Source organism: Chinchilla lanigera, unplaced genomic scaffold (assembly GCF_000276665.1).
Source record: "Chinchilla lanigera isolate Chin_1 unplaced genomic scaffold, ChiLan1.0 scaffold00005, whole genome shotgun sequence".
NCBI classification, from domain to species: Eukaryota; Metazoa; Chordata; class Mammalia; order Rodentia; family Chinchillidae; genus Chinchilla; species Chinchilla lanigera.
Window position 1 is genome coordinate 27,974,396 of NW_004955406.1, and position 21,308 is coordinate 27,995,703.

General features: G+C 31.8%; 1 protein-coding gene across 3 annotated transcripts in view; it reads right to left on the reverse strand.

Annotated features, from left to right (window-relative positions):
• Nucleotides 1-21,308, reverse strand: part of Brinp3 (bone morphogenetic protein/retinoic acid inducible neural-specific 3) — a 370,214-nt gene that overhangs the window by 104,281 nt on the left and 244,625 nt on the right. For all 3 annotated transcript variants that reach the window (XM_005375093.2, XM_005375094.2, XM_005375095.2), the window contains exon 6: nt 16,865-17,101. In XM_005375093.2, coding sequence (XP_005375150.1) covers nt 16,865-17,101 — 237 coding nt within the window. The remainder of the gene's footprint in view (nt 1-16,864; nt 17,102-21,308) is intronic.

The window sequence follows — 21,308 nt, forward strand, 5'->3', positions numbered from 1 at the left end:
AAACGTGCAAGAAGATGTGACAGACATATGTCTATACTTAAAAGTTTGCCTTGGGAAAGAGAGAGGAGACATTAGTGTGACTCTGTACAGGCCGCCTGAGAACAACAGACAGAAGCTACAATTGTGTGTATTTCAGCACCGGGTAATATCATGCTATTTTTTGGAGAAAAGAGTGAAGTGTGCAATAATTTAACTTCTAAAATAAATAAGGAACATTTTAAAATCAAAGATGTTTACATGTTTACTCTGCAACTTTATGGGGTACTGAACTCTCCATCATTGGAAGCATTAAACAATCAGTATTAAATTTTATGAAATAAAACATTCTTCATCAGGTAGAAGGTTTGACAAGCTGGCCTCTAATGGGCCTGTCGGTTTTATGAATTGAGATGTGACTGCATGTTTCTGTAGTTTTGGGGAGAAATTTATCTTGTTATTCTGTGTTGCCTTGCATAGCCAGTGTGACAAATTCGATCAACCTCCCTGAGATGATGCTTGCTCAGAGTTCACACAGCATTACAATCTGACAACCTGACACAACACCATACATCTGTTTTGCTGCCAATTAACTTCAAGATCTTTCTACTAACACTCTGTCAACTTCTTAAATGTACCATTGACTTTTGCTGGCATAAGGGTTATTTCTTCTTCAAAGCTAGCTGTTAAGATCACAGTAGCAAGATAACAAAAATTTAATGGGACTCTCAGTGACAGGCCATTTAGCCATATGGCAAATGCAATGTCCTTACTGTATAGATGTCACTATAAGGGAATAAAGGATCATTGTTCAGTGCAAAGAGAAGGTATTTTGTAAGGATTTAAGTCATCTGGTTACATCCTACAATTTTGCAGCTGTCCATGTAAATAGAGTATGGAATTATACAAAAAGGAGCAAGAACTTTTTAAAAGTCAGGTACACACACATTCATTGCAACAGCCTAGATTGCAATCTTTAAAAAAGAAACGTATATACCTTTGATAAAATGTAGTTAAAAATCATTAGAAGTGGCTGAAAGAAATTAGCAGAGTTCAAGTCACTGTAAGTAAAAATAATCTCCATTTTAGCTCTAGAACTTTTCAATATTCTATAATAAAAGAAGCATAATTTGGTGCACAACAATGCATATATTTGTTTGTCAAATTTCATATCAATGTACATATTATCATAGGTATTTTTGTTGCTTTTATCTGTTCATACTTAGCATTAGTAGCTAATTATAAATTCTGAGCTTTTGTTTTGAGGTTCTAGGATTGACTGGTCTTCTCACATGCAGCCAAGAGCACCTACACTGAGCCACATTTTCACCCCTCTTATAAGCTCTGGATCATACCACTTCAGCATGGAAACTAAGGCATGCAGAAGTGATATGGTTATTACAAGTAGGTCAGGTTTCTCATGCAATACTAATGCCTATATGTCAAAGACTTTTGTGTATTTAAGGAATAAAGTACTTTAAATGCTAATTGACCACATATGAAATATACTACAAAAGCCACTTATACTGTAATATTTTCAAGATTTATCATCTGTAAAAAAATTCAATCATAATAGTAACACTACAAAGACATTGGTATAAGCCCAGAAATATCCATTATGCTATACTTGGTACATTATAAATAGATCACTATACTTTGATTAGACTCATTGTATAATATAAATTTTAAAATATAATAAACATTTACCATCACTTCACAAAGAAAAAGATCAAGCAAAATTTCATACGTTACTTTGTATTGGATAAATAAAACATATTCATCAAATTGAAATACACCCCTCAAAGTTCTGCTGTATGAGTCAGTATTGACTAAGTTTTTCTAAAGTAAAACCAAACAAACAAACAAAAAAACTACAAAAATATGTCTAGGTTTCACCATCAACAAAAATTTTTTTGGATTCAATTCATATCCCATATCCACCTATGGAAGGCTGTGGCTATACTTCCCACAGTCCTGTTTCAGTGATGCAAACTACCCGCCTTCAGCATTTATAAAATATTATCAGTTGTTTTGACACACAAAGTAAAACTAATAAGCTCCTGGCTCTTCCAGCTTTCCATAGGACAGTGACAAGCCTGCTTCTCCTCAAGTTTTCCTTATCCAAACAAGTCACATGGTCACAACTAACTTGTTGGTGCCAGAAGGGTACTTTCAATAGAATTAATGGTTTGGAGACTAAGAAAACAATACAAAAATCAATGAAGTAGAGTTGGCTCTTTGAAAGATTAAATAAAATTGACAAACCCTTTGGCAACCATAGCAGAAAAAGGAAATAAAAGACTCACATCTACACAATTAGGAATGAAAAGGGTAAAATCATAAAGGACCCTGCAGAAATTTAGAAAGTAATCTACATCTACTATGATAACTTGTATTCTAATAAAATGGAATATGCAGAAAAAATTGATAGATTCATAGATACATACAAATTACCAAAACTGAATCAAGAAGATATAAAAATACCATAGAAACCAATATCAATCAATGAAATCAAAGATGCAATTAAAAAATCTACTAACAAAGAAAAGTCTAGGCTCTAATGGATTCACTGTTTCATTGTATAAGTACTTTAGAGAAGACCTAACATCACTACTTCTCAAATTTTTTAATGAAATTGAAAGGGAAGCAATACTCCCAATTGCATTTCTGGAAGCAAGCGTTACCCTGATAACAAAAACAGAGAAGGACTCCACTAAGAAAGAGAACTACAGGTCAATATCCCTAATGAACGTAGGTGCAAAAATCAAAAATAAGATATAGGTAAACAGAATACAGGAAATCATCAAGAAGATTGTATACCATGACCAAGTGGGATTCATCCAATGGATATGGGGATGTTTCAACATACATAAATAAATAAAGGTAATACACCACATTGACAAAGTCAAGAAAAAAATCATATGTTCACCTCATTAGATGCAGAAAAAGCTTGAGGGAATGTCCAGCATATACTCATGATTAAATTCCTACAGAAAATTGGAATAGATTGTCTTTATCTCAATCTAATAAAAACAATCCATGACAAACCAACAGCCAACATCATACTAAATGGGAAAAAAAACCCGAAGCTTTCACTTGGAAATCAGGCACAAGACAAGAATGTCCACTGTTTCAACTTTTATTCAACATAGTTCTGGAAAATTTAGCTAGAGCAATTAGATAAGAGAAAGAAATAAAAGGAATAATGCTAAAAAGGAAGAAGTTAAACTATCATTATTTGTGGATGATATTATGCTCCACCTAAAAGATCCTAAAAATTCCACTGAAAAGCTGCTAGATTTAATAAAAATTTCAGTAGTGTACCTGCATACAAAGTCAACATTCAAAAATCAATAGTCTTCTTGTACACAAATAACAAACTCACTGAGAAAGAAATTAGGGAAATAACACCTTCTCAATAGCATCCAAAATAGTAAATACCTAGGAATCAATCTTACAAAGGATGTCAAAGACCACTACATTGAAAACTACAGTACTCTGAAAAAGAAGACTGAGGAACATATTAGAAAATTGGAAGATATCCTCCATTCTTGGGTAGGAAGTACAAAACAAAAATTGAAACAGTCATACTTTCAAAACCATTATATAGACAATGCAAGTCTGATCAAAATTCCAACAGCTTATCTCACAGAATTAGGGAAAACAGTCCTACAATTCATTTGAACCAGGAGCAGTCTTGAATAGCAAAGGCAGTTTTGGGCAACAAAGTCAAGGCAGGTGAGCTACACAATCCCTGTCTTTAAATTATACTATAGAGCTATTGTAATAAATCTGTTGGTACAGGAAAAAAAAAGCCAGACCTGGAGATCAATGGTAGAGATAAGAAGATGCAGAAACAACTCCAGATACCATCAGCCATGTTATTTTTACAAAGATGTCAAACACATTCACTGGTAGAAAGATAGCATTTTTTAATGCTGAATATTAGAACAGAAATATTAAATCTAATGGAAGGTAGAAGAGATAAAACACTTGAAGACATTGGTGTAGGAAAAGACTTTAGTAATAAAACACTGATCACACAGGAAGGACCACAAAGAACCAACAACTGGGACCTCATCTTACTAAAAGGCATTGACAACTCAAGAGAAACCACCAACAGAGTGAAGAAACAACCCATAATATGAGAAAAAATGTTTGCAGGTGTTCCTGAGGGAACGGATTACTGTCGAGAACACATAAAGAACTCAGAAATATCAGATGTCCCAAATTTAAACTCAGTTCAAAAATGGGCATCTGAGATGAATACACAGTTCTCTTATGAAGAATTCCAAACAGGCAATAAATATATGAAAACATGTTCAACTTCATTGGTCACTCGAGCACTGTAAATTAAGAGAACACAGATTCCATCTCATCTTGAAAAAAGTGGCTATTATCAAGAAAACAACCAAGAACAAATGCTGGTGAGGCTGTGGGGCAGAAGGAACTGTTCTCCACTGTTGATGAGAGTGTAGACTGGTGCAGCCACTGTGGAAATCAGTGTGGATATTCCTCAGTAAACTATAATTACAGGTCCCATTAAACCCAGCTACTCCCCTTTTGGGTATCTTCCCAGGAGAAATAAAAACATTGTACCACGGCAATGTATATGCATCTGTGTTTATAGCAGCATGATACTTAATAGCTAAATCTTGGAAAAAACCCAATACCCATCAACTGCGGAACTGATAAAGCAGATGTGGTCTTTTCATACAATGAAGTACTACTCAGGCATAAAGAAGAATGCACCTGAGAGTTTATATGTAAAAGGGTGCATTTTGAGACCATAACCATAAGTGAAATAAACCAAAATCACATGTGTAAACGTCATATTGTCTTCCTAGTGCTGGAAACCAAAAGAGCAAATAAGGTCCAAAATGTACAATCAATATTGTGAAATGGGAAGAAAATGTTCAAAAGGAAAGAGAAACAACTGGGATTGAAGGAGAAACAACTGGCAAGAAATCCTATTATATATGTATGTATATATATTATATATATGTGTATATATTACACATATATATTGCTAAGATCAGTATACACTAATTTATCTTAGTGTTGAAAAGAAAAGCTTGTGTTAATATCATTTTGACAATTAAATGTCTATATATTATAATCTGAATAACTAATTTAACAATAACAATATGCAATGTATTAACCATTGTTACTCTCCGTTTATCTTGTTTTAAATTTTTATTTTACATTTTTTTCTTGAATTTTATGTAAGTATTCACTTATGAGTCTTCATGTCCTGTTGTTACATTTTACATCTTCTACATAGCTTGTTATTGCACGAATGTATGATGCCCTTATTATTTTTTAAACTCTATATTTTATACTGCTCAAAATCAACAATACTGAGATCTCCTTTCACCCCAGAAAAAAATGCATATTATCAAGAAATCAATCAATAACAAATACTGTACTGTCTATTGGAAGAAGGAAACCTTCTCCACTGTTGGTGGGAATGTAGACTGGTGCAATTACTATGCAAGTCAGTGTGGAGTTTCCCCCCAAAATAAAACTAAGATTAGAGCTTCCTTTTGACCCAGATATTCCCCTTCCTGGTATCTTCCAGAAAGAATTGAAAGCATCATACAGTAGGGATATATGCACACCCATGTTTATAGCAGCACAGTTTGTAATAGTTAAATCTTGTAAACAGCTCAAATGCCCATGAACCAATGAATGGATAAAGGTGCAGGTTTTTTGTTTTTATTTATACAGTGAAGTACTACTACTCCACAAAAAGGATAAATTTGGCACATATATTTTTATAGAACTAACCATTGAATATCAAATAAAATTCTCTGATTATGCAGTGTTGTTTGTTAACTCTTTCACTATAGTCTGTACTAATGTGGAAAGGGTACCAATAAAACACTTAATGAAACTGCCATTTAGTTTTTTTATGATACTGAATCAAACTTTTGAGTGACTTGTTTTAGATTAAGCTGAAGGGCTGGGGATTTAGCTCAGTGGCACAGCGCCCGCCTGGCAAGAGCCAGGTCATGAGTTTGACTCATGGTAGCAGGGGAAAAAAAAAAAACAGTTTATGCTGAATATTTGAATCAATTAGGACTTCAAATAAACATAGACAATAATAGCTTAGACTAGATGCACATATGTTTTTATTGAGAGACTGTTTCTTATGATAAATAAGTTGAAACCAATGTAAAAATAAAGCATCTTATCTGCATGTTCTGGTGTATCTGTACATTTTAATCTTACTGTGAGGAGTAATACAAGACCATCACTCATGCTCTTGTACATAATAACAGCAAAAACCTCTCAAAATGCCTATAAATATTGTTCAAAATGCCTTATAGAATACTTTCACTTTTAGAATTGCTTTTAATACATGCTTGTTGAAAAAAATAATGGTGTTACACTTACTATGATATTGCCAGGAAGATGACTTAAAAACAGTGAAATCAATTGCATAGTCTCTAGCCACATATATATTTCATTACCCCATCCATCAATCAATCAACATATATTGTGATATGTAATGGATCTAGTATAAATAGCACACTCTACTAGTTTTTGAGTAATGACACTAAGAAATATGTTGTTCCCTGCCCTAAATAAATGACAAATTCTGCTGGCAGATACTTGAAATGATGGCCTTCATCTCGCCAACCCAACAGGGCCAACTGGCAAAGTGCACCGGCATTTGGCAGAAAGCCTTTTGGGATATAAATCAGCAACTGTAACATAAAACACCTGCTTGACATCCAGAGCCATCTTATTTCAGACGATACTAAAAATTAACTGAAATATGTAATAAAGTTTGATAATTGCAAAGGTAATATTCATAGTATATTAGATATGGTATAGTAAGGCACTGAGGAATCAGTGGAAATACTGAATAAAATAAAATGGGCAGAAACTAATTGGTTTGTATATCGATTTTGGAGGTAAATATTATTGTTGGTACTGATGTTATCTATAAAATATAACGTAGTCAAGAAGGAAATTATTGTAATTTAAAAAGCTATTGTCATCATGAGAACAAGATTAAGACTTGGTATTATGACAAGTTTATTTTCTCTCCCTTCCTCTTTAATTTCAACTACTGCTTCCTTTAAAAGAGTTATGCTATAAATACAGGAATACAATTGCCAAAAAGCTTGAACTACATGAAGGTTGTGTAATACATGGTCGCTAATATAGAAGAATTTCTTTCTAGCTCATCAAGCCTACATAAAGTTACAGGATGAAAAATGAAGTTGCTAAAGTTTCAAGAGACTAAGTGACTTGCTAACATTCATATAATTTTTTATGGATAAAGCTTGTTTAGCTAAATTCTAACTACCTGAATTTCATAAAATTATAATTTTGATGAATAAAATGGATTAAACACACTTAACTGATACATATCATTATCTTCCTAATATACAGCCGTAAGGAATGCCAGCTAGAAATAGCAAAATTTGTACCTATATCCTATCTGAGATTGTGTGGTTCAGTGGTGCTGGGTGAAGTATTCTTGTATTTGAAAAGCCGTCTGTGGCTAATATGCCAGCTAGCCACCAAAAAAATTGAATATTATTCTCTTACAGGTACATGGTAAAATAGAACTTTTCTTATTCTGCTGAAATTAGGCTTGTTCATAAAATATGATCAGAGATAATATGAAGGGTAATTCACATAAGAGCCAATGATGAATGCTTTGTTTTTTCTTTTTTTCCCAGTAGCACCTTAACCATATTACTCAAAGGTGACATTTCTTTCCACCTAATTCCTGGAATGAAAACTGTCCAGAAAAGAGACCACCAGCTAACATGTGATGGATATGTACTGTGAATGAGCAATAGCATTTATTTATATTGAGCATTTGAGGGGTTTTACCATAACAGTGCTACCAAGCTGACAGTAACTTAGAGATTCATCCAGAAATGTGGGGAGAGGTAGTGCTGAAAGAAAAGTTTACAATTGTGATGCAGACTTAGCAGGCTGTGGAGATGGCAGGGACACCTATCAGAGGCTGGAATGGAAATAATGACAAACTATGTTGTGTAATCAGGGAACAGCTGGTAAAATTGCTGCCTGAAGTAACTGGGAAAGTTTATATAGTTGATAAATTCAGACACTGGAAAATAGAATTCTACTTCTGTTGCTGATAACCCTTTCTGTAAAGCATGACAACGTATCACCCTCTGTCAGAGTGACAGTTGCTCCAGATGGTGGCTGCACAGTTATCTCATATCCTGGTGTAAGAAAACAAAGAGAATAGTCCAGAGGCAACTCAAAATGGACGAGCAGTGTTAGTAACAATATATTTCAATGTCAGTATCTGAGGAGAATTGCACACTGTGCATTTCTGTATCTTCACCTGCATATTTTGTATGATATATGACCTCAGATTCATAGATAATTTCAAACTCAGGGTTTGAAAGCTTGAATAAAAGGGAAGGTGTGCACTGTGGATCAGGTACAGATTAGAAATTCACCTACATCTCAACTCCCAATATTAAGCTAACTCATCTAGCTATTTTTTTAAATTTTAATTTTAAAGAGAGCAAAAATAATAATAAAAACATTAGAAACAATACAGTCATCTAGCTATTAACAAAATTATTCATTCAGCCATTAAACTTTAGCTTCACAGCACAAAGAATTTAAATCTGAGATCCATGATTCTTGTCAACACAATAAAATATGCTAATCTGTCTTAGAGTGTATGGCCAAAGAAAGGTGCATCCAGGACCCCAAGGCACAAACAAAGGGGTCCAGCTAACACAATGAAACTGAAAAAAAGAAGAAAAGAGGAATAGGATAGAACAGAAAAATAAAACAGCAGACATAAAAAACATATATAAAACTATGGACATGGTCATTGACCAATGGGACTGAAAATCAAGTGAAAAAATGATAGAAAAATGATCATAGTGAAAGGATCAATTAATTTGTATGTGAGTTCTACTACCAAAGAAATCATGGCTTTGGGCATGAAAGAATATAAAAATTAATGGTATTTGATTTTCAGAGTTTTGGCAGATAGAAAGCCTGAGAAAATAGTATCCCAGCCATATTCTATTCTCACCTAAGATTTAGCAAAGAGAGTAATGGGATAGGAAGATCATTCACCCATCCAGGCTTAGATCCTTGGATAGCAATAGACACGAGAAGTACTCTGCAAAGGAGAAACTGAACGTTTTCAAGGAATTCCTCAGTTTCATGGCTCAGGAACTCAAATTATGATGTTAGTATGATTTCCCAGTTGATCCAAGTTGAGTTTGTTTTTCTGTGCCTTCGTATTCTCCTATCGACAGCAAGTGCTATTGTGATTATGATGGTCAATTCCACCTTGATGTACAGTATGTCTTGGATAGGTAACTTTTCCTTTGGTTCATGTCTTGGTATTAAAAGCAACAAAACTGGATTTGGTGATGCATTTGACACTCTAATAGATGTGACTTTTATTCTGTTTTATTGGGCATGTTCAAATATACTGTGAATCTGGACAGAGAATTTTGCTGAATATGATGCAATAAGAACAGCACATTGTGGAGTCATTAGAACTTTTCACAAACATTCAAGCATTGGTTCAAGAAAGAAATCCTTCAATGAGATTGGCTTAGATAATTTGTTTGACTAGCAGAATTTTAACAGGTTGTTCATCTGTCATTTTTTCTAGCTAATGCTCTAATATTAATGTGTGCATATTTGCAGTGATATGTTTCCCTCCTGCTATAGTGATCCTTTTTCCACACTGAGATTAATCTGTCATATTCAGTTTTGGAAGAAGCAGACAAAAAAATTCACAACAAAGTTACATAGAATAAAATTCAAGAGTCTGGGGATTTTATCCTTGTAAGAATATGAGGATAAGAAAGAAAGTGAACAGAACACCTAATAGCTATTGTAGAGAGAAGGGATTCTATCTTTTTCCCCACATACTCCTAGGAAATAGATTCCTGGCTCTTAGTCATGCAATCTTTCATATATCTTCAGCTGATCTTTGTACCTAAGGAAATGAAATCGTGTAGAGCTTGCATTAGCCAGATATTGAGTCTCAGAGTTAGCTCAGTAACATGTAAAATGTAGTACTAATGGAATGGAATTTCCTCAAAATAGTGGAAAAATTTACCTTCAAAGAGTAAGAATAAACAGTAGGAAGAAACAAACAGTAGGGTTTCATCAAAGACCAATATATAAAATAGACAATTAAAGTTAAAATTAAAATATTTCCTTCAGATGTACTGATTTTGGACAGAAAATATTTTCTCATAAACTGATAGTTACATAACTCTTGAGAGAACCTGTTCTTCAGAAAGACAATAGGAGGGACTGGGGATTTAGCTCAGCGGCAAAAGCGCCTGCCTGGCAAGCGCAAGGTCGTGAGTTCGGTTCCTGGTACCGGAGGAAAAAAAAAAAAAAAAAAAAGAAAGACAATAGGAGTTGTCCACATAAAAATGGTAGGCAAGAAGACATATTTTAAAGCATGCAGATAAGGTTAATGCACCTCTTATAATACTGCAATAATCATTCTGTTTTCTCTTTATAGCATTAGAACATTTATCTTGTTTCAGACAAAGTATGAAAATGGATATTGTTCCCACAAGTAACACCTACACAGTACCCTTGAAAGGTGGCTTCCAACTGTCATTCTTTGATCCTTAAGTAAATATCTTGCTATTTAATAGGACTTGATCCTGAGAAAGATGTTTCTTGACAGTCTACACTACACCTTATATTTCTTATACAAAAGGTGATAACACATTTTTTCAAGTGTCATGCCAAATTTTCTAAAATATCTGTGCTATCAACAAATATGTTTACATATTTCATTGGCAACAATACCATAATATTCTTTAATTCTACCATGAAAAATTTATTTTCTAATTCATTCAATAAAGAGTTGAGGATGTCTCAAAAGTTATTTGAGAATATAATGTATTTCCATTAAAATTTGGTTTTACACATTTAGATACAAGTGTAGACCTTCAAGTATTTCCAGTTTCTCAGTAAATTGGAATCCTTGGGCTTGATCACAGAAGATATTGTTCCTGTAAAATTTGTGACAAAATGGTGATTTTTCATTTAAGTAAATCAATTTTCAGCTTTTTCTATTCTGAAGGTGTACTTGTATTTCATTCTTTTCTGCTTTTGTATTTTCCTTTATCATTGTCCTCCTTCATTCCTTTCATTCTAATCAAGGCATACATGCCTCCTATATGTCTTATTAAATATATATTACAGAAAAAATATAATGAATAGTTTTGTATAAATTTATATTCTATATTTGGAAACAATCTCAAATTGTACAACATGAAAAGAGATATACATATATTTGAAATTTTATGACACTTTTATTTGTAGTCCCTACTACATATATTGTCTAGGATTTGGACATTACTAGACAAAATGATTCAAATAAATTTACGTATTTGAATGACAGCATTATATGCTAATTTTACCTACTGATTGAATTTTATACATAGTGAAGACAACAAACACACCAAATAAAAAGCATTTACAGACAAATTATCTAATAGCAAATGACTCCATTTCTCCCTTTTTTGCTGAGAGTAATTAACATCTATATTGATGTATTATGCCCCCAGACATACCTCATCTTGCTAGTAGTTCTAGAGAAACAATTTTGTAATTTCAGTTTCTGTGAATTAAAAAATCTTAATTTCCTTAGCTTCAATAAAATATATTTTGTTGTGTTATTCGCATTTGTTTATTTTCTATAATTCTTTATTTATTTGAAAATAACCTAAAGTGCCATAATGATTTTTGTTGTCCATATAGAGTATAAAAGGAATTATTTTCCAGATAGTAAGTATACACAAATAATTCTATCTTGTAACTAAAATTAAAAGTTTCCAATAGAAAAGCTTAAGGTATGTAACTACATGTAGTACTGCTTCTTCTCAACTCTCTGTTGATGAAATAAGATGGTATATTCCTTACAACCATGATAGATAGAATGGAGGTTATCAATTTATATTATACTGTTAGTGGTGAAAATATTTTATTTATTTATTATTTTTATTTATTTATTTTTTCCCTGTACCGGGAATGGAACTTATGACCTTGCGCTTGCCAGGCAGACTCTCTGCCTTTGAGCTAAATCCCCAGCCCCTTCGTGAAAATATTTTAGAAAATTTTCCAAAGTAATATCTGCCTCATTACTTTTTATGTTTTATTTTGAGGCAGAAAACCCTCAAAATATCCAGAACAGAATCCCTTATTAAAACTAAGGTGATCTTCAATACTTTTCAGCAATTTCGAGAGGAGTCCAAACAAAATAAAATATTTTACCATTTGTATCATTCTAAGTGTATAGTACTAAATATGGTCTAATTGAAGAAGTAAAGAATAAACAAAAGTTTGTGGTAATTCTTTAGCTACCTACATATTGAAAAGGGTGAAAATATTGATGTAATGTATATTAAAGTTTACAGCAAAGCAGGTTAACGCTAATTAAATATCGGTTAACTAAATATGCTATACTACCAGTTATAAAATAAAAAGAACTCACTATTAAATGTTTTAGTACTGAAAATAGTTTCAAGATAGTACCCTAGAAAATATATAATTGTTTTAACAACATTAGAACTACTAAATCCAGTAGGTAAGAACTTTTGGTTGAGAAATGGATTGTGGAAATGTGGCACAAGATTCAAAGTTTAGTTTATGAATACTAATTTCTACTTAATATTTCACAAACTCTGGCCACTGAATATCCAGGTTAGATTTTGCCATTTTGTTACAAATTCAAATACATAATATGTACTAAGTTTTAGATATAATTATTTATTTAGTTTGCTGAGATTATGTCTTTTAGGTTATTTAGCTCACAAAATGTACACTTTAAAATATTTTTATCAAATTACTGACTAAATCAGAGAATATGCACATTATAAATATCTGATTCAGGAAATTTTGAGAAACAGCATACACTTGCACAAAGAGCCTATCATTCTTTTGCTTAGGTTTATAGAAAATCATTATATAAGAATATGATCATTTTCTAAGTTAAAGAATAATTTTTATTATTTTCATGGTGCACTTTTCTAGGATATTAAGAATAATGCTACTAAGAAGATCTTGTATATTTTTCTATATTTGTGCTGTTGAAAATTCTTGCATATTTATTTGGTATTCTACATAAGAATTAATTGCTGGATCAAAGGAAATGACATCCTTGCCTTTGATAGATATTAGAAAATAGTTTTACTTAAGAGGAATGAAATGGCCAAGGAAATAGTTCAAGGGCTGAGAATATAGTTCAGTGGCCCAAGCGCCTACCTGGCATGCGCAAGGTCCTGAATTCGTTTCCAGTTAAAAAAAAAAAAAAGGAATCAGGACACTGACACCCTTATTATGTGACAGTTTCAGTTGTTCTAAGCTCTTACTTTACCTCCTATTTGTTTCCTCTATTTCTCTCGAAGTTTATCATTTAATTTTCTTACAGATACCTTTTGGCAATTTATCCTTAAAGTATTGATAGTAGTTTGATTTTATTATTATCAGAAAAATATTTTCTAAATGATTCCACTGTTTTGTAATTTTTCAAGGTAACTTTGTAACCTTGCATTTGATACATTTGGGAAATACTACCTAAGCATAGGGGAAATATGTATCTGTAAACATTTTTTTCACCATTACATACATATTTTCCTCAGCTCCAAATTTTCTGTTCAAATCCATAATCTTTATTAATATTAATTTTGTTTATCCTGCCATTTATTAAGAAAATGATGTCAAAATCTCACTGTAACTGTGTAGCTCTCTGTCATTCCTTTTAGTTGTGTCAAATTATTCTTCTTGTTTTTTGGAGTCTATATTATGAGGTACTGACAAGATTTGAAAATTCTCCTCAGACTGCCTAAAATGTACACGTTTGCTTTTGTTTATGGGTCCCTGATCTCTCTTGTCTTAAAATACTTTATAACACTTGGAAATTGTAAATGATTCCTTTGCCCTTTCACAAGAACTATTCTACAGACTGCACAGGTCTTTCTCAGGGAGGTACAGGCTATTCACTCATTTGAAATGTAGTACATGAAGCACTACTTCCCTTTCTCCAATCTCTGAGAACTGGCAGGAGCCTAACTTCAGTGATAGATAATGAGGAAACACAGACAGCCTAAGACTGGTGACAAGCCACCCTTCTGTTGGACATTTTCTCTTAAGTATTTTCTCTTATGTTGTGTCACATATTTAAAATCCTACACTCTTGCTTCAGTGGAGTGAGAGAAATCAATCTCTCCCATTGCAAGTCTTCTTGCTTTATTACAGTAGTTATGAATGGAGTTTAACTGTACACTCAAGTTGCCTTGTTCAGACATTATACATATGTTGGGAATTCTACACTATGTTTGCGTGTGTGTTTGTATATCTATCTCTCTCTCTCTATATATATATATATATATATATATTTACACATATACATATATATTGCATAATGTATAATTCATGTTAAAATGCTTATCCCTTCAAGATTGGCCACTTACTTATGATGAAATTATTCACAAATATTTTCTTTCAGCTTTTAAAATGTATAGTTTATTATTATCTATAATCACCCTACTGTACAAGGATCACAGGGCTTATACTCTACCCTAACTACAACTTAGCACCTACTGGTCAAACTTTCCTTCTCTTCACACCACTCACCCCTTCCTCTGGCAACCAGCAATTGATTTTTCAGTTACATGAGATAAGTTTCTTTCTATTCCACATGACTGAAATCATTTGGTACTTGTCTTCTTTTCTCTGGCTTATTTCACCTACCATAACCTGTTCTACATCCACACATGTGATGTAAATGACAAATTTTCATGTTTATGGCTAAATCGTAGCTCATTGTGTGAAAGTACCACATTTTTCTTATTCATTCATCTGTTGACAGACATGTTATTTTCACTTCTCTGCTTTCCATTGTGGACTTTTAGTACATTAAATTTTAAATTTGTTGACTATTTACAATTTTGGGCCTAACACTCAGTAGATGATTCAGTCCTACTATTGGAGGTTTTAAGAGATTAACCATTTAAACTCTTTCCACATGCAGAATTCAAATTAAGGAAAATGTCCGTGAGTACTAACTGATTTTGCACCTATGATCCTAAGTTGCCAAAAATATCACTGGAATGCAATATGTCTGCAAACATTTCTTCTGGTATTTTTGTTCTGGAATAGCGGTATTTTCCAGAGAAGAATATATTTTGTTCCACGAAACCTGCCATAGATTGATAAATGTGCAACAAAAAAGCAGTTGTGGAAACTCAGTATCAGTTCATCATTTTCTTGAGCATTTCCTATTTTTGCTCGATTTGTTTTTTTATATTTTAAATTTATATTTTTTATTTTAGAGAGACAAATGTAAAACAAATTGCCAAATACGATAGTAGGAGAGTAACAATGGTTAATACATCATGTATTATTATCTTTAAATTAGTTACTCAGAGTAGAAGATATAGGCATTTAATTGTCCATACAATATTAGCACAAACCTTTCATTTCAATGAACTAAGAAAAATTAGTAGTATAACTATCTTAACTATCATATATATATATTTATATACTTTTTTTGCTTTTGCTTTTCTCTTTTTTCTTTTCACCATTCCCCCATCCCAGTTTCTCTTTCCTTTTGAACTTTTTTACCATTTTACAATATCTATTGTTCATTTTCAGCTTCTCACACTAGGGAAAAAATATGATGCTTAATTTGTTTCTAAGCTGCCCTTTTAAATGTTTTTTTACTGTAAATTGGAAAAGTATAATTATTTCTGGTATATTGTTTGATGATATGTTATGTGCCTGTACCTGTAATTACTAAATGAAGCTAATTAACATATCTTCTACCATTCATACGTATTTTTCTAATGAGAATATTTGACACCTATTCCTAGTAATTTTAAGTTGCACAATATGTTGCCATTAAAATAAGTAACTACACTGTACAATATAGCTCAAAAACTTATTCCACTGTCCTAAATAAAGGTTTGTGAAGTTAGAGTGACATTTCTCCATTTCTCTATTCCCAATGTTTGATAATGGCCATTCTATTTTCTGCTCTAATTAGTGCAAGCATTTTAATGACTTATGGCTTAAAAGGTATCTTAAAGCAAACTAAGTGTATGAACTCTTCCGAAATCTATTTAGCCACAATTTCATTCTGAAATATTGTGATTCTCTTCACTCACTTGAAATTTAATCACACCTGATACTTTTGACTACATCCTATGTAGTTATATGTTCACCACACTGAAGAAATTTTTAGTATTCATTCATTATCATTGTTACATATGGTCTTATCAGTGTTTAAATTTTATTTTAAGTAATTCTATTATATATATCAAATTCTCTGCAAAATTTGGATTGTTTATTAAAGTAATGTTGAATATTAAGGCATATGTAGCCAATCAGAAACAATATTGAAAAACTGCCACAAATTCATAAATAACAAAAAAATCCATGCACGTTTATCACAAAATCCATCTAAATGTGGTTATAGAATAAGCAGTCAATTGAAAGATAGCACTCTTAAGACTCATGTTCATGTACAGAAGGCATAGAATATTTCAACTCACAAATGAAACTCAAGAGCCACTAGAGAATTCCAGAAAGACACCAAGTGTCAGGTTATAAATTCTGATACTGAGAAGGCAAGAATATTCTTGAGTAAAGAAACAACATGTCACTTCAAGAGCAGGCTATAACAATAACATATAGTGGTGCACATTCTTTCAGTAAAATACTGGATAATCAGTAATAACAGCAAAATAAATGTGTATTTTTAAAATACTGAAAAATTAAGCCTTTTCAACAATGCAACGATTCTTTTAAAATGGAAAAATAGAGTTTTCAACAGTTTTTGATAACAGACTGAGGAAATTATATTAAATATATACCTTACCTGATTCTTCAAAGTCACTATTGTAAGCTTTCCATGTTTCGGTTATGCGAAGGAGATTCTCTTCCATGGCTTGGATGTCCATGGAAGGACAGTTGCATTCTGGAAATCGGGGACCACATTGACACCAGCAGTCATTATCCTTGCAGATAAACTCTCCCTCTGAATTGCAAGCAATGTAGCTCAAGGCTGCTTGCACAAAACGTTCCTGAAGGTAGTCTGGAAGGAGGACTTGAAGCCCTTGAAAAGTGAAGAAATCTATCAGTTTGGTTTGTCAAGTAAAATTAAGACAGTTCAAATTTTAGTACATTAAATTAACAATTCATACATATTTTAAAACTATCATTCAAAAGCTATCTATGCATTAGATTACAGAATTGTATGATTTTTTCAATACATAGGCTGATTCTATGAATGTAGATTTTCAGAAGTTATGCAAGGGATTGGTAGTATAGGCTATCGAAATTTTCTAAACTCATGTTTGATGACATAAATCTCAATGTTTAGTTATTTTATATAACACAGACAACATATCCCCTTATATCTTTGGAAATATGCACATGCATTTATTTTCCAGCATGTGACTTCAATTTTTTTTTTCATTTTATCTCAGAGTGTTGGCCCACACCAACACAAACATTATAATATAATGGATTGTGCTAATAAAGTTATAGAAGATTCCTGGTAAGGTTTATCTTATGCCTCTTACAAAACATAGCTCATATGACTATTGTTAGAGGCAGGCACAGATACTAACTACAGAGGAGCAGATGGGCTAATTCAGTTATTTCACAGTTCATTTCCTCGGCATGTATGAAGACAGTCCTCATGATACAGCTCATTACTTTTCTAGATAAAAGTTTGATAAAGTCACTATCTCTCCATAAATGTATCATAAATGAAAAAAACTACAAAGTTAACACTTGGGACGTTATTATCATATTTCAAAATACATTTCCAATTTTAGCATTGCATTTTAATAAAACAGTAAGTAGTATACAAATTCAAATCAGTCAGTGAGTAAAAATAAGCACAAAACTCAGTGAGCATTTCCTCAACACCAAGATCTTTTGTGCAATAAAATTGAGTTTTAAAACTTTTATGTTTCCTCCATTACAAAAAGTCAATTTCCTGACTCATGAATATTATCTATGAGATTGATTCAATAAAAACTAAGAATTGAAAATTTCAAGAAAATCTGTTTAGCAAATACATTGAAAAACATATATTGTTTTCAGATTTATCTCCCATATATTGGCCAGGAAAGGACCATAAGCACTTATATTTTTGTATTTCTATTATGTTTTCACCTCAAATGCAAAATATTAGCTGAACACCTGCTATTTACAAAATAATTGCAATAACAGACATAAATATGGAGAATAAGCATTTTGAATAGAGCATTTTGAATAGTGCTTATTCAGAATGAAGTTTTAAATATATAATAATATTATGGAAACTACTTAATGACTGTTAGAGAAGAGATACTTGTGATTCACCAGATATAATTAATTGATTTACCAATACTCTGTTTCAAAAGAGTAAGAAAATTTCATTAAAAAATAGGACTTTTAGGTTTGAAGTGTAGCTTAGCAATACAGTACTTGCTAAAATATGTGACACCCTGGGTCCAATACTAACAACAACAAGAAAGTGAAAAAGAACAGAAAGGAAGAAGGAAGGAAGGAAAGAAGGAGGAAAGAAGGAAAGAGAAAGAAAGGAAGAAAGGAAGAAAGGAAGAAAGGAAGAAAGGAAGAAAGGAAGAAAGGAAGAAAGGAAGAAAGAAAGAAAGAAAGAAAGAAAGAAAGAAAGGAAAGAAAAAAGAAAGAAAGAAAGGAAGAAAGAAAGAAAGGAAGGAAGGAAGGAAGAATTGAATATTGACACTTGGCTCTTTAAAATTGAGATATTATTTGCTCATACCAAAAGAAACAAAGTTTGGAGCCTAGAAGTTAATGTCTTTCAATGCTATTTTGCTTATTTATCGCTTATAATTTTGAAAAAAAATTATCCCCTTAAACATGATTAAATTGCCAATTATAATTTCCCTATTTCATAATACAGGCCCAGCATAGGTAATTTCTGTATCTTTAAAACATATATAAAGCACTGAAAATAACGATATTAAACCATTTTATTCATATACCAAACAGAATCTAATCCTGTTGAGTTGCCAGATAATATAGCTTTTGAAAATATAATTTGAACAATAGTACATTTAATATATATATATGGATATAGACAATAGACATTAACATTGATGTACAGCACATGTATATATAATTTAAACTCAAACATATACCCACAATATTCCCTATTTTAATTGTAATCTCCTTTCATTATCTCAACATATTATTTGTTTAAATATGCTTTAATTCAGAAATGTCTTACCTTAATCAAAGTTATATGTCCCTGCTGTATGTCAATGACTTAAAATGTATATATGCATATATATTTCTTAAGAAATACAAATTGTAAATGACATAACACAAAACACTTTTATGTTATACCATTTACAGTTTCATGATAATGAAAAACGTTAAATAAAAATACATCTGGTGAAATTTTTTTTAAAAATCTCTAATAATATGTAATTCCACAAAACTAAAATTACTGCAGTATTGTGTGATATTTGAAGAAAACTAAACTATGAGAAAAGCTAAATCAATTAGTTGATTGGAAAAGATATCCTTAAAAATGGATACTATTTTGTTACTAATTAGTTTTTCTTTTTCTTGCCTTTCTTTTTTGTTAGAGTGACAATTTAATAGTTTAGTACAAATTATTTCTCTACTTCCCAATTTTATTATCTAATCATTGAAAATATTAATTGCAGTAACTATACTTTATTCAGTAAATGTGAACAAAGGAAATTTTATGAAACCATAACAATCATTTTTTGCTGCAAGCAGATAACATAACATACTGTCCCATTTTTTTGTCCCAATTTTAAAAACAAATAAAAAACATTTATTTGCATATCTTAGAAGGGCCTATTCCCGTGTCAATGGGAAACAAGTGACCTGAAAATTATTTCACCCACAGTTTGTAAAGATTAATTCCTTTCCGAATTTCTGATAATTTGCTAAAAATTACTACCAAGTCTTGTGACTTTAAATTATTTCTGTTATCCTTTTACTTAGAAGCAACTTGCTCATTATGTCACACTCATAATGTCTAGGAAAACTTAAAATTTTACTCACTGAAATATATCTCTTACAATACTCTCATATTTATTTTTCTCATGTTTTAGTTTTTCATAATTTCTACTTATAAACATTGTTTTTTCAGTTCTTAGAAAAATGTTCTCTCTGCAACTTTACTGGTGATTCCAGGTTGTAAATTCAAACAAGCTTGTAAATCCAGCTTACTCACTGTCAAAAACTACTTGATTTCATTACATTTAGCTAAAATTAATGTGTTACTTGAATATTTCTGATGTGAATGTATGTTACTGACATTAAAATTAACAACTTCTTATATCACCATATCATGTAGTTTTGCTGGAAATTTTTGTCTAATGTTGTCTACCTTCAATAATTTTATGCTTTCTTTGCTTTGCTTTAAAAAAAATTTACTTTAGGAAGATTTTTGTGTCTTCTACAAAAGTAGAACTTTGGAAAATGATTTTTACTGGAAAATTCGTAATTCTAGATAGCACATAATGATAAATATGAATTTCACAGTTCCCTAAATGATGCTATTTTGATTTTAAAACTTCATATACTTTTAAAAACAAAACACATAAAAGATTTATGGTTTTATGTAATCTTCATCCATATCTATGCATCCTTGTAACTAAATATAAATATAAAGAACTAAACTAGCACCTTAAAAAGATTCCTTAAGAACATCAATAATTTCAATTGTTATATACAATGAATACAATTTTTTTTTCTTTCAAATAAATGAATAATAATGGTATTGATGGAGAAATGGTGAATGGTTTGCATTCTTTTATAGGGTAGAGATATACGACAAAAAATGGATCTGAAAAGAAGAAAAAACATGGTCCTTGGACTGCAACTACCAGTCAATTGCAGAATACATAGGATGTTGAGGAACTTGAAACTGATTTACCAAGATGACCTTGAAAAGACTTTGGTACCCTCACGGGTACAAATAAAGTTACAACACAGAAGTAAATACATATTTGGCAAGTAGAAAATAACTAAAAGAAATGCAAGATTTTGGGGCTGGAGATTTAGCTCAGCGGTAAAAGCGCCTGCCTGACAAGCGCAAGGTCATGAGTTCTGGTCCCGATACCGGAGAAAAACCAAAAGACAAAAAAAAACTAAAACAAGAGGTTCCATTTGACCCAACTATTTCCCTTCTTGGTATCTTCCCAAAAGAATTAAAAGTATCATACCACAGTGATATACACACACCTATGTTTATAGCAGCACAGTTTGTAATTGCCAAATCCTGGAAACAGCTCAAATACCCATCA